The 14878-nt window shown below is 40.7% G+C and overlaps 1 protein-coding gene across 1 annotated transcript; it reads left to right on the forward strand.

Moving 5' to 3' along the window:
- Positions 1 to 572: 572 nt before the first annotated feature.
- Positions 573 to 11105, forward strand: LOC116407686 (serine protease 27-like). Its single transcript, XM_031893525.1, has 6 exons — positions 573 to 634; positions 3420 to 3449; positions 4747 to 4909; positions 8333 to 8604; positions 8707 to 8855; positions 10076 to 11105. Exons 1-6 carry the CDS (start codon positions 589 to 591, stop codon positions 10625 to 10627), a joined length of 1212 nt encoding a protein of 403 aa, XP_031749385.1. The 5' UTR covers positions 573 to 588; the 3' UTR covers positions 10628 to 11105.
- Positions 11106 to 14878: the final 3773 nt, after the last annotated feature.

Here is a 14878-nt window from a genome sequence, read left to right on the forward strand (position 1 = left end):
AACGTGTGAGAGGAAGGCAATGAATCAGTTTCAGTATTTTGACTTTTCAATGAGGACGATGAAGAGGAATACATTGTGCAGATTAATAAGAGCACTCGTGAAGCCTAAAGGGTAGGGAAGGTGAATGAAGATTAGGGGAATAGTGGTAGATCCTATGCTGAAGTGCTGCTTTAATCATCCCAAGATTCCCTCAGGGAAAGTTATGAAGGTAGACTCAAAGGCAATTCTAGGTACATGCCAAGTCCCAAGGTGCCATGGGTCAGCTTTGTGCAAGAATGTCTTTTTATAGTTCTAGATACTGCTAGTACTGCTAGTTAGTTAGGCTATAGATATAGACACCCTAGATATTTATTAAACTATGGCTAAGTAAAGGAAAGGCTTGAAACATAAACAGAAAGAGGAAGAAGGAGCATCGTAGTTCCTGGGAATGAAAACATTCTGATACAGTTCACACTGTGTATAATTAGTGTTTTCTTAATTAATTGATCTGTTCCAAAAAACTGGTTGGACGCCATTCCTACAGCCCAAATAAATATAAGGGGAGACTGAGATAGAGTCAGTCATGACGGCTGCGCCCAGAAGGCAAAAATGAAGATATTGCATTTACTCGGTGCCGTGTTCCTGCTGAGTTGGGGTAAGAGTCTCTTCAGCCTATGATAGACTATGGGCCAGGTTGGACCTCGGCTAGGTGTAGATCAAGTAAATGTGCAGGGCCTCTGATTGCCCATCACTGTGTTAGTGCACAGGGCCCGTTGGGGAATAGGACCAAGATATTTGAGCACCTCTCAATGGGTTTGAGCTATAGAGGACCAGGTTCAGACTGGGACCCAAAGGGCCCACTAGAAAACCTAAGACCCTAGGCCCACTCTACAAAATATTTTTGCTCCTTTCCTTACTCATCCAGTTTATTCTCCAAGTCTCTTTTATTTACATGCTAGCATCTATCCTTCCATCTATTTCTTCTCTATGTTTCCATTCAAAAATAGGGAATGACCATGAAGCAGGCCAAATGGTTAGGAGCAGGAGGCCCCTGGGCCCACCGGGAGTTTTCCTGGTATCCTGGTGGGCCAGTCCAACACTGTAGAGGACCTTCTAATCTACCCAGCCCACCAAGAAGCTTTAGCCATGGGCTCCATTAATCACTCTCCAACTCTCTTCCTTCACCAAGTTCCAATTAGTCCTGAAACCCTAGAAAGCAATAGACAGAATTGTCCAGCAAGTCACTGAGGAACCATAAAAGGAATGGAGGTCCAGCTTTGGAACTCCTGCAGTAGTCTAGGTAAGTCAGGAGAGCGAAGGAGAGTGATTAGTGGAGCCCAAAGCTAAAGGCTCTTGGGGGGTCCCTAACATCCCAGCAAATCATCAGGAGCATCACATGAAATATACAATTTAGCCGCCATTTACATTGTCTTAATCTAGTTGTGGGCATTATGGACGGGCAGCCTGGATTGTTCTGGAAAGAAATGGAAATGCACATACGTTACTATATCCCATTCCTATAGAGCCTGTTTGTGTCCCCGGGTACAGGCTTCTGGCAGTTACACAGATACCTACTGGCTGCTCTACACAGTACAGGGCATTGGTTACATTACTGCTTAATTCTAGATAAATATTTGTTTAAATACTGTGTTAGATGGAATGTTTTGCCAGAATTACTCCTCACAAAGCTACAAATATCAATACAAAGTGATATATTACTTATATGAGTATTAATATAAAGGTTGGTTGCTATAACTGCCTTTTTGGGAAGGTTTTTCACTAGATAATGGCAGTATTAAAATGTCTTTCGTTCTTTCTTTTTCTTTCCTACTTCTATCCTTAATCCTTTCTCTCTTCATCCATCCATCCATCCTTCCATCCATCCATCCTTCCATCCATCCATCCTTCCTTCCTTGCTATAACTGCCTTCCTGGGAAGGTTTCTCACTAGATAATGGAAGTTTATTGGTAGTGCCTCCATTCAGTCAAAAGAGTATTAATATGTCTGTCTTTCTTTCTTTCTTTTTCTTTCCTACTTCCTTTATTAATCCTTCCTTCCTTTCTTCCTTCCTTCTTTGCTATAACTGCCTTTCTGGGAAGGTTTATCACTAGATAATGAAAGTTTATTGGTGGTGCTTCTATTCAGTCAAAAGAGTATTAATATGTCTTTCTTTCTTTCTTTTTCTTTCCTACTTCCTTTTTAATCCTTCTTTTCTTCATCCATGCTTTCTTCCATCCATCCATCCATCCTTCCTTCCTTGCTATAACTGCCTTTCTGGGAAGGTTTTTCACTAGATAATAGTGGTGCCTCCATTCAGTCAAAAGAATATTCTTTCTTTCTTTCTTTCTTTCTTTCTTTCTTTTTCTTTCCTACTTCCTTCCGTAATCCTTCTTTCCTTTCTTCATCCATCCATCCTTCCTTCCTTCCATCTATCCTTCATCCATCCTTCCTTCCTTCCTTGCTATAACTGCCTTCCTGGGAAGGTTTCTCACTAGATAATGGAAGTTTATTGGTGGTTCCTCCATTCAGTCAAAAGGGTATTAATATGTCTTTCTTTTTTTCTCTTTCCTACTTTCTTCCTTAATACTTCCTTCCTTTCATCCATCCATCCATTCATCCTTCCTTCCTTCCTTCTTTCCTTCAATCCTTCCCTCCTTCCATCCGTCCTTCCTTCCATCCTTCCTATTTTTCTTCTATCCATCCATCCTTCATCCATCCTTCCTTTCATCCATCCATCCATCCATCCATCCTTCCTTCCTTCCTTCCTTCCTTCCTTCCTTCTTTCCTTCAATCCTTCCCTCCTTTCATCCGTCCTTCCTTCCATCCTTCCTATCTTTCTTCTATCCATCCATCCATCCTTCCTTCCTTCCTTCTTTCCTTCAATCCTTCCCTCCTTCCATCCGTCCTTCCTTCCATCCTTCCTATCTTTCTTCTATCCATCCATCCATCCTTCCTTTCTTCCTTCCTTCCTTGCTATAACTGCCTTTCTTTCTTTCTTTTTCTTCGTTCCTTCCTTGTTCATTTCTAAAATTTCCAACCCACCAACAGCTTTGGTAAATTAGTCAACATGTATATTTCCTGGTTTTATTGGTCCCCGTAAAAACTGTGGAGAATAAGAGGCCCTGATACAATGATTACCTTCCTTCCCTCTGCCTATGGGGAAATATCAGTTGGTGCCGGATATTAATCAACTATTTATTCATTGTTGTAATTTATCTTTTTCTTCCTTCTTGATATTCATCTCCCCATTCTCCTTGATATTTGATAGCCTCGTTTGCCAGTGAATGTGTTTAGTAAAGTCACCACTAGAGGGCAGCAGGAGGGTGAGGGAGAAGTTTGTGTGGCACCAAACACATTAAAGTCATTTATAGAAGCTGTTTGTACATACACGGTACCTATCATGGCTGTCATTAATCACCTCATACATATCTATCCCTTAGGAACCTATAGGACGACAGAGGCCCAGCAATGTAAGTGCTATGTAACAAGTTTACTCACTTTACTCATTTGAACTCTGTAATTATGGCTTATGGGTTTTTAACTCTTTCTACATCAGCTAATTACATTTGCACAAATAAAGGCTTTAGAAACAAATAGATACACTTTTAATGGTGGAGCAACTCGAAAATTCTCAATTTTGTCCTAAGGAGGCTTAGAAAAGTAGAGGAAAAGAATAGAACAGTGACAGCCTGTCCTTGGCACACTTTCAAGGGGAAGTTAATCCCATAATTGTTTTCTATTTCACACACTTTAAAGGGGAAATGAATCCCACCATTGTTTTCTTTTTCACACATTTCCAAGGGGAAGTTAATCCCATCATTATTTAATATTTCACACACTTTAAAGGGGAAATTAATCCCATCACTGTTTTCTATTTCACACGCTTTCAGGGGGAAATTAATACCATCATTGTTTTCTATTTCACCCAGTTTCAAGGGGAAGTTAATCCCATCATTGTTTTCTATTTCACCCAGTTTCAAGGGGAAGTTAATCCCATCATTGTTTTCTAGTTCACACAATTTCAAGGGGAAATTAATCCCATCATTATTTTCTATTTCACACACTTTCAAGGGGAAGTTAATCCCATCATTATTTTCTATTTCACACAATTTCAAGGGGAAGTTAAACCCATTATTGTTTTCTATTTCACAAACTTTCAGGGGGAAGTTAATCCCATCAATGTTTTCTATTTCACCCACTTTCAAGGGGAAGTTAATCCCATTATTGTTTTCTATTTCACCCACTTTCAGGGGGAAGTTAACCCCATCAATTTTTTCTATTTCACCCAGTTTCAAGGGGAAGTTAACCCCATCAATGTTTTCTATTTCACACAATTTCAAGGGGAATTTAATCACATAATCGTTTTCTATTTTACATTAAGTTTTAAGTGAAACTTAAACACATTATTGTTTTCTAAGCATAAGCGCCAATGCTCCTAAAATGGCCGCTGGAGCGCTTCCTGTTTGGGGAAAAAATAAAGAGGATTCATGGAAATCAACATCTATTTAAATGGACATTAGGTGCTTCAAAATTTCATAAAAATGTCACCAAAATGCTCACATTTTTCATACGCTCAACATAAAATTGATTGTGACTGTTAATAAATAGATCATTGATTTTTTTTTTATCAAAATACTCTCAGGAGTTTATGTGAGTTTCTTAAAACAAAAAAAATTAGATTTTTTAGTAAATCTGCCCCTAAATGATGGAACATTGTCAGTTTATATAGCAATGAGCCCTGACGTGTCTCCTTCCATTTCCCAACAGTATGCGGCCAACGCCTTGTGTCCAGTGGAGTAATGGGAGGGCAAGATTCCCAACCGGGCATGTGGCCTTGGCAAGTGAACATTCGCAGCCAAAGTGGAGGTTTTTGTGGTGGATCCCTGATTACAAGTAAATGGGTCGTGTCTGCGGCTCACTGCTGTGATAGGTCAGTTGTGTATGAGATAGGCGGGGCAGTTAGTCTAATAATCAGTCTGGAGGAACAATACAGATTCTTTATGTAAAGGGCATCTATCAGTGGAAAATCGTTTACCCCACTGGAAGTGCAGATTTAATTACACATGGAAACCACTTCCCCAATGAGAATTCTACCGACCCGAAACTTAATTATAGATGCAAGAGAAGTGACCAATGAGAATGCTGATTCCCAGCACTGTGTCAGGCCCCTTGCTGGTACCTTACATATAGAGATAATGATGTCATTTTCCCGTCATTATATGGCACAGGAATCAGACATGGGGATAAAGGGACAGACTTGTTCAGTGCTGGGAAACTGTGCTTAATGCTCCCAACTCCAATTGCAGGAACAGAGAACAGGGAGCCAGATTTATACAGATCAGCTGGGATTCTCATTGGAGGATTCTTTTGCATTTCAATGCTGCCAATGTGGGCCCTAGAGAGCTGGGAAAGTTTTATTGTGCAATATTGCTTTAAGAATACAGCCCTGATGTTGCTGGACTACAGCTCCCAGCATGCCTCACCCTTCATTATATGTTACATTATTCTGGGATTTGTAGTCCAGCAACAGCTGAGTAACGTTTGGTTGAGCCGCGCTGTGCAGCAGGGTTTAGTGCCCCTGATTTAAGAAATCATCTCCCTGAATGCCATGCATTGTAAAGGGCTCTTTGGCTTATTTTATCCCATCTCACCCTAATGGTGATGGGACATTCACTTCTACATTGCTCTTATCATTGTCTCCTTTGATTGGACGTTATCCTACTAAGTTCACAAAAAAACAAACTGCATTATTAGCCAGGAGGCATTAAATAGGTGGCAAAAGGCTGGTGTTAAGGGGTTAACTTTCTATTTGGTCTTTCAAATTGGGGTCACTGACAGCCAAAAAACTATTGCTCTCTGAGGCTACAATTTCGTTGTTACTTTTTATTACTTACTTATATATTTTGACCCTCTCCAACTAGGACTCCAAATTCGGACCCTGCTAACTAGGAAACTGCTCATTTTTCTTATCAACATACTAAAATTTTGTTTAAAGTTGAGCAACCTCTTTATACTGATTAAGATGGGTTTATATAGATTAATTCCAATACAGGGGGCAGATTAATATCTTGGAACTGGGACTAGAGAGGTTAATATTGCAAGGGGCTGTGTATGAGAGTTCAGATGGTTTAGACCTTCATTAAAGCTAAGGAAACGTGCACAAATTGTGCTTCAGACAAAGAAATAAACCATAAACCTTCTTATACACTTCATATATTACTTTAAAGGCAACAGAAGAAATTCAGACTGGGACAAAATGGTAACAGCATGACAAAATGTTTCCTGTAGGGCAACATGATGAGTGTAGGACAATCAGGTCAATATGATAAGATATAGATTCTTGGGCAAAATGGTGTTAGTAGGGCAAAATGATGAGTGTAGGACAATAAAGTCAATAGGATAAAGTAGATTGTAGGGCAAGACAATGAGTGTTGGGTCTGATGGATAAGATGGAGGTGACAGGACAAAATGCTGTCAGTAGGGCAAGATGATTAGTGTAGGACAGTGCTGTCCAACTGGCGGCCCGCGGGCCGCATGCGGCCCACGACCCCCCTTTGTGTGGCCCCCCACCTGCCTGGCTTCTTTGATGGCTTACTCTTGTGTAAGCTTTAAATGGTATCAGTACTGTGATTAACTGCCCCCCCTGCATGGTTCTCACCTCAGATTCAGGCTGTAATCAGGCTGTATTGTTTAAATATGTAATCCCCTGTGTTGTTCACACCTTTTAATCTCTGCATTGTTCACCCCCTGCAGTGTTCACACCTCAGGCTCAGGCTGTAATCACCCCCATTGTTCCCCTGTTCACACCTCAGGAGCAGTAGAAACCCACAAATAATCCCTGCACACTACAAATAGAACTTATACTGAGGTGGTACTGCAATTTAAAAGTTTTTTTAATATATAGTTATTGTGCAGACTGTAGGAGCAGTGCCAGCATTGTGTCACTGTATGCTGCCTGTATGTGCCATGCACACAGGCATCATAGGGCAAGCAGAGTATGGCACACACAGGCAGGGTAGGGAAGGCAGAGTATGGCACACACAGGCAGAGTATGGCACACACAGGCCAAGTATGGCACAAACCAGCCAAGAATGGCAAACACAGTGAAAGTATGGCACACGCAGGCAGGGTAGGGAAGGCAGAGTATGGCACACACAGGCAGGGTAGGGAAGGCAGAGTATGGCACACACAGGCAGGGTAGGGCAGGCAGAGTATGGCACACACAGGCCAAGTATGGCACAAACCAGCCAAGAATGGCACACACAGTGAAAGTATGGCACACAGGCAGGGTAGGGAAGGCAGAGTATGGCACACACAGGCAGGGTAGGGAAGGCAGAGTATGGCACACACAGGCAGGGTAGGGAAGGCAGAGTATGGCACACACAGGCAGGGTAGGGAAGGCAGAGTATGGCACACACAGGCAGGGTAGGGCAGGCAGAGTATGGCAGGTTTTAATATGGGTATGGTCATGTGATAACATGGGTGTGGTTTCAAGTGGGTGCAGTTTCAAAAAGGGGAGTGGTCAAAACTGGCTTCCATTATCGGCCCTCCACCACGTAGGTCAGAAAAATTCCGGCCCTCGGTACAACAGAAGTTGGACAGCACTGGTGTAGGACAATAAAGTCAATGAGATGGAGATTGTAGGGCAAGATGATGAATATTGGGTCTAATGGATAAGATTAAGGTGGTAGAACTAAATGCTCTCAGTAGGGCAAGATGATGAGTGTAGGACAATAAAATCGATAGGGTGAGATGGAGATTGTAGGGCAAGATTATGAGTGTTGGGTCTAATGGATAAGATGGAGGTGGTAGAACTAAATGCTGTCAGTAGGGAAGGATAATGAGTGTTGGATCTAATGGATAAGATGGAGGTGGTAGAAATAAATGCTGTCAGTAGGGCAAGATGACGAGTGTTGGGTCTAATGGATAAGATGGAGGTGGTAGAACTAAATGCTGTCAGTAGGGCAAGATGACGAGTGTTGGGTCTAATGGATAAGATGGAGGTGGTAGAACTAAATGATGTCAGTAGGGCAAGATGATGAGCGTTGGGTCTAATGGATAAGACTGAGGTGATAGAACTAAATGCTGTCAGTAGGGCAAGATGATGACTGTAGGACTATAATGTCCATAGGGTGAGATGGAGATTGTTGGACAAGATGATGAGTGTAGAACAATAAAGTCTAAAGGATAAGATGAAAATAGTTGGACAAAATGGTGACAGTAGAGCAAGATGATGAGTGTAGAACAGCGGGGTCAATAGAAAAGATGGAGATGGTTAGAAAAAATGGTGACCCTTAATTTCAGTTGGCTCAATAGACACTTTCCCTTAATATGAAGATCCTTTCTCTTTCAGTACATTGACACCATCCAACTACACAGTCTACGCCGGGTCCTACAACCTATCTGGCACAAACCCAAACGAAGTAAGTATTACAGTGAAAAACTTCATCATTCATCCAAACTACACAGCAGCTGAAAATGGCTCTGATATTTGCCTCATGGAGCTGGGAACTGAGCTGAACTTCACCCAATATATTGCTCCAGTTTGTCTGCCCGCATCTGGGGTGACTTTCCCAACGGGACTGCCATGTTGGGTGACTGGCTGGGGAGAACCTGCATTTAATGGTGAGTCAGGCTTCTACTTGATAGATGATGGATAGATAAATAGATATATGGATAGATGGATAGATAGATGCCTTTTTGATCTTTTTGTTTTTGTATTCACAGTCAGCCTCCCATCACCTGTGACCTTGCAGCAAGAATCAGTGCCCCTGATTGGTTCACAGGACTGTAACAATTATTACGCCTCTCACCCCTATATTAAGGATGACATGATATGTGCGGGTAACGTCAGTGGAGGAAAGGGTTCCTGCCAGGTGGGTAATGGTACTTGGAAGCTAACGTTCCAGATTATTGCACGTTTGTTCCTCTGCTTATAAGATAAGATTGTCGTTGTACATCGTAAGGGATGATGGGAAACGTACCTACTGGACCTAATGTGGGGGAGCTTTAGGAAGGTAGTAGCTATCCTATGAACTGGTTTAACCAAGTTACTTGGAACCAGGATCTAGGCCGGGATAGGTTAGTGGGAAGCAAGAACCATATTTAAGAAGGCATATTGCTTCATGTCAACAATTATTAATAACATATGCTCTGTAGCAAACAAGCAATGGGTGTATCTAATGGGTGTGTCTAATAGATATTAAAATGAGCCTACTATATAAACCAGTTCCATACAATAAGATAAGATATTGAAATGTGCCTACTATATAAACCAGTTCCATACAATAAGATAAGATAATGAAATGTGCCTACTATATAAACCAGTTCCATACAATAAGTGAGATATTGAAATGTGCCTACTATATAAACCAGTTCCATACAATAAGAAAAGATAATGAAATGTGCCTACTATATAAACCAGTTCCATACAATAAGTGAGATATTGAAATTTGCCTACTATATAAACCAGTTCCATACAATAAAATAAGATAATGAAATGTGCCTACTATATAAACCAGTTCCATACAATAAGTGAGATATTGAAATGAGCCTACTATATAAACCAGTTCCATACAATAAGAAAAGATAATGAAATGTGCCTACTATATAAACCAGTTCCATATAATAAGTGAGATATTGAAATGAGCCTACTATATAAACCAGTTCCATACAATTAGATAAGATAATGAAATGTGCCTACTATATAAACCAGTTCCATACAGTAAGTGAGATATTGAAATGAGCCTACTATATAAACCAGTTCCATACAATTAGATAAGATAATGAAATGTGCCTACTATATAAACCAGTTCCATACAATAAGATAAGATAATGAAGTGTGCCTACTATATAAACCAGTTCCATACAATAAGATAAGATAATGAAATGTGCCTACTATATAAACCAGTTCCATACAATAAGATAAGATAATGAAATGTGCCTACTATATAAACCAGTTCCATACAATAAGATAAGATAATGAAATGTGCCTACTATATAAACCAGTTCCATACAATAAAATAAGATAATGAAATGTGCCTACTATATAAACCAGTTCCATACAATAAGAGAGATATCACTCTTTATTTTCCAGGGGGACTCTGGGGGGCCGTTGGTTTGTGCTGAAGCCGACCGTTGGTTCTTGGTTGGAATTGTGAGCTTTGGATTGTCTTGTCAGCAGCCAAATTACCCCGAGGTATATGGCCGAATAAATGGGTTTCTGGACTGGATAACGAGTTCTATCCCCAACGTCTCTGCAAATGTGCTCAATGTGACTTTTACTGGGCCAACACCAAACACCACAGCAACTACTACATCAACCCTTACTACTTCCATTCCCAACATTACTAACTCTCTTACTACTTCCCTTACTCCTTCTGTTCCAAATGCTACTTATTCCGCTACTGCTTCTTCTATTGCAAACATTACTGACTCTCTTACTACTTCTCTTTCTACTTCTCTTCCAAACACAACTACTTCCCTTGCTACTTCTCTTCCAAACACTACTACTTCTGTTGCCAATTACCTTGCTAATGCTGTTCAAAACACTACCAATTCCGTTACTACTAACCTTCCTACTCCCATTCCAATGTTCACATTTACCCTTATTATTGTCTATATTTGCTCATTTTCATTGCCTTCATAGAAGAGAACAAAGGCAAAACTCTTGCACTCACATCCCCACCAAAGTCATGAACAATAGAGACAATAAGTACTTAGGGTATATTATTTGGTAGCAGTGCATATTGGTCTTTATGGCCATTGATATCCAAATGAAATAATAAAACATTAATGCCGCAGAAGCTTGCATGTAGGATCTTTTTGGTTTGCAATAAAGACAGAGTTCTATGGTAACTCAAGGTTCTAGGTCATTCTACTTCGATTTTAGCTGCCCATTCCTTCAGTTACACCAGGGAGCCCTTCTCCTTTTCACCAATGCCTTGCTCATGTTGTAAAGGGACTGTAACATGGCAGGAAGGTTATGGGAAAGGCCAAGGCAGGTTGAAGTCAGCCACCCTGAGAAGCAATGATGGAATAGCAGCTATAAAATGTATTTATATATAAGAAATGCTCTGTACCTTGTGTATTTATGTTACTATTTAAATAAACTCATACACAGCGAATTGGTTGTATTGTCATGTACTTAGTTAAAGTTATTAATGTCCTCGGTTTGTAAGTGTTTGTATGTGGTAACTGCAAGGGGAGATACAGTAAGGGAGTGAAAAACAGAGGGATCTCTTTCATCCCTACCTGGCAATGCGGTATGATCCCTTTATATGGGTCCAAGCTAAGCACGCCCCCTTAAGGAACCTATCCGTAACAAACATACTGCCCTTCCAACAGGACAGATTATAAGTGGTACCGCATCTAAGAAGGCACCTTGCAGCTCCTAATAAATGTAGGAACATATATATTATATTGTGTAAGCCAACATCTCTGGTGATATTGCCCATAGCAACCAATCAGCAGTTAGATTTGAACAAGTTAGAAAATAAAAGCAAAGATCTGATTGGTTGCTATTGGCAAAATCCTTGATGATGCTGGCTTACACACTATAACACATTTGCCCCTAAGTGCCTTTCAGGTAAGGTTGCACCTGTCCAGTACTTTACTGGCCTAGCTGGTAGAGGAGAAGGAAAAGTTAAAACTAAGCTTTATCAGAAATGTAAATACAGCCATAAACACTCACAGTACTGCTGCTCTGAGTCCTCTATTAAAAGAAACACTGCATTTCTTTCCTTCTATTTTCTGCACATGTTCTTCAGTATCAGACTTCCTTCCCTCGGCTTAAACCTCAGGGGCTTTGGACCATACCCAGCTTGCTCCTCTCTCCCCCTTCTTCTCCTCCAACCCCCTCCCCTCCCTGCTGTAATCTGAGCCCAGAACACAGAGATGCAGGCAGGAAATGACGTCAGACCAAGGTAAAATGGCATCCATCAGTCTCCATGATTGATTCCTGTGCCATATAATAAAGCCCAAATAGTATGTAAGATAACAATAAGATAGCGAAGTACTGGGAATCAACACTGGGAACAAGGGGTGAACCTAATCCCTATTCTGTGTGCTGGGTGTAAAGCACCCAATCAAAAGCCTGTAAAAGACTTACTTTTGTAATTTCAGTGTGTTTGATTCCCTTTACCGAGCTTTCCGGACTCACTTTCCATACACTTTGATTACAGACAGCCAACAAAGTACGTGGCCGATTCATTCAACCTAGTGGTGATATTAACATTTTTTTCAAATGCTTGGCCTCCAGTCTAAATGAGTACTGGTGGAGCCCTAGAAGCTCTCTGTGCTTCTAAGAAAGAAGCTGCCATTTTAGCTTGGTCTTCCTTCACTTCCTGTCTGTATCTCTAGATTCAGATTACAGCAGAGAAGGTAGGGGGAGAGAGGAGTAAGCTGCACAAGGCCTAGCCCTGGAGGTTTGAGCTGAAGAAAGGAAGTCCTGATACCAAAAAAACATGTGTACAGAATAGAAGGAAAGAAATGCAGAGTTTCTTTTGATAGAGGACTCAGAGCAGCAGTACTGTGAGTGTTTATGGCTGTATTTACATAGACCTTTCTGGTCTATGCCCGTTTATTTAAATATGTCTTATTTAATGTACAAGTCAGGTTGAGGGAGGTTGGGTAAGGCCCTGTTGTTACCCCTAAAATGCAAGTTTCTTAAGTCTCTTTTGGCACTAATAACTGGACATAATACACCAGGGTAAATGCACCTTAATTGCTTCTCTTTTTCTCTGGTTTGGCCTCTACAGCTTTAAAGGGCATTGACGCCCCTTTAATCCTCCATTGCACAACAATGAGTCAGAGTCAGCACATGAAAGCAATGACACATGGGAATCCCCTGTGGTTTATTGTGCCAAGCAGAATACACAGGGTTTCTTGGGCGTGTCCCTTCATCCATTGTGCGGCGTTACAAACCTCCTTCTACAGCCTCCCGTAAGTGTAATTACCCTCAAACAGATAATTAACCCACCAAATATTGTAGTTCAACCACCACGTGAAGTCTCTTCATATCATTAGCCCATTATACAGGTATGGGACCCATTATCCAGAATGCTCGGGACCCGGGGTTTTCTGTATAAGGGGTCTGGATCCTTTACCTTAGTTCTGCTAATAAAATTATTTAAACAGTAATTAAATCCAATTGGATTGTTTTGCCTACAATAAGGGGTAATTATATCTTAGTTGGGATCAAGTACAGGTACTGTTTTATTATTACAGAGAAAAGGGAATCATTTAACCATGAAATAAACCCAATAGGGCTGTTCTGCCCCCAATAAGGGGTAATTATATCTTAGTTGGGATCAAGTACAGGTACTGTTTTATTATTACAGAGAAAAGGGAATCATTTAACCATTAAATAAACCCAATAGGGCTGTTCTGCCCCAATAAGGGGTAATTATATCTTAGTTGGGATCAAGTACAGGTACTGTTTTATTATTACAGAGAAAAGGGAATCATTTAACCATGAAATAAACCCAATAGGGCTGTTCTGCCCCAATAAGGGGTAATTATATCTTAGTTGGGATCAAGTACAGGTACTGTTTTATTATTACAGAGAAAAGGGAATCATTTAACCATGAAATAAACCCAATAGGGCTGTTCTGCCCCCAATAAGGGGTAATTATATCTTAGTTGGGATCAAGTACAGGTACTGTTTTATTATTACAGAGAAAAGGGAATCATTTAACCATGAAATAAACCCAATAGGGCTGTTCTGCCCCCAATAAGGGGTAATTATATCTTAGTTGGGATCAAGTACAGGTACTGTTTTATTATTACAGAGAAAAGGGAATCATTTTAAAAACAGACTATTTTATGATTATTATGCATTACTTTATTTATCAAGAGCTACAAGAATATGCAATGCTGTACATTCTTATTGTGGTCAAGTAAGTAGCCACGTAGCGTGATCTTGTATTTAATCATTTCCAATTAAACTGGTTGGACGCCATTCCTACAGCCCAAATAAATATAAGGGGAGACTGAGATGGAGTCAGTCAGGGCAACAACACTCCGAAGGAAAAAATGAAGATATTGCATTTACTGAGTGCCGTGTTCCTTCTGAGTTGGGGTAAGCTACTCTTCAGACCTTGGACTTAGTTGGGCTTAGTTTAAAGATATAGCAGGACCTCAAATTGGCCATTAGCACTGGGGTATACTTTTTTGGGTGTTTGGGGCAATAAGAATGGTAGAAATGACCAATAGCAAAGCCTGGGCACATCTTAATGGCCCTGGGATATGGTGGACCTATGAGTCTATCCATTTAGTTGTCTTCATTTCTAGCCAAAGCTATGTAACTGATTAGTATTGCCTAGAAGGCATTGTTTGTTGCCCACTAGAGGCCACTTTCCTGAAGTCTAAAATGCAAAAGAATCCTCCAATGAGAATCCCAGCTGATCTGTATAAATCTGGCTCCCTGTTCTCTGTTCCTGCAATTGGAGTTGGGAGCATTAAGCACAGTTTCCCAGCACTGAACAAGTCTGTCCCTTTATCCCCATGTCTGATTCCTGTGCCATATAATGACGGGAAAATGACATCATTATCTCTATATGTAAGGTACCAGCAAGGGGCCTGACACAGTGCTGGGAATCAGCATTCTCATTGGTCACTTCTCTTGCATTTATAAAGAAGTTTTTTTTATCAGTAGAATTCTCATTGGGGAATTTTCGTGCATCTATAATGATGTTTTTCAGCAACTTCTATAGCAATACTAGGGGGGCAGTGGGACAGCTTTATAGTTGGGTTTAAAACCCCCTTAATCAGCTATATATCTGAACTCTGTTTTCAAGGTTACTTGCAGTTTATGTGATGGTTCTGAGCAATCTCTTCATCATCTCCCCATTCTGCCTGATCATGCCCAGTTACATCCAGGAAAGTCCCGATCTGCCAG

The sequence above is a fragment of the Xenopus tropicalis genome, chromosome 9 (genome assembly GCF_000004195.4).
Source record: "Xenopus tropicalis strain Nigerian chromosome 9, UCB_Xtro_10.0, whole genome shotgun sequence".
Lineage (NCBI taxonomy): Eukaryota > Metazoa > Chordata > Amphibia > Anura > Pipidae > Xenopus > Xenopus tropicalis.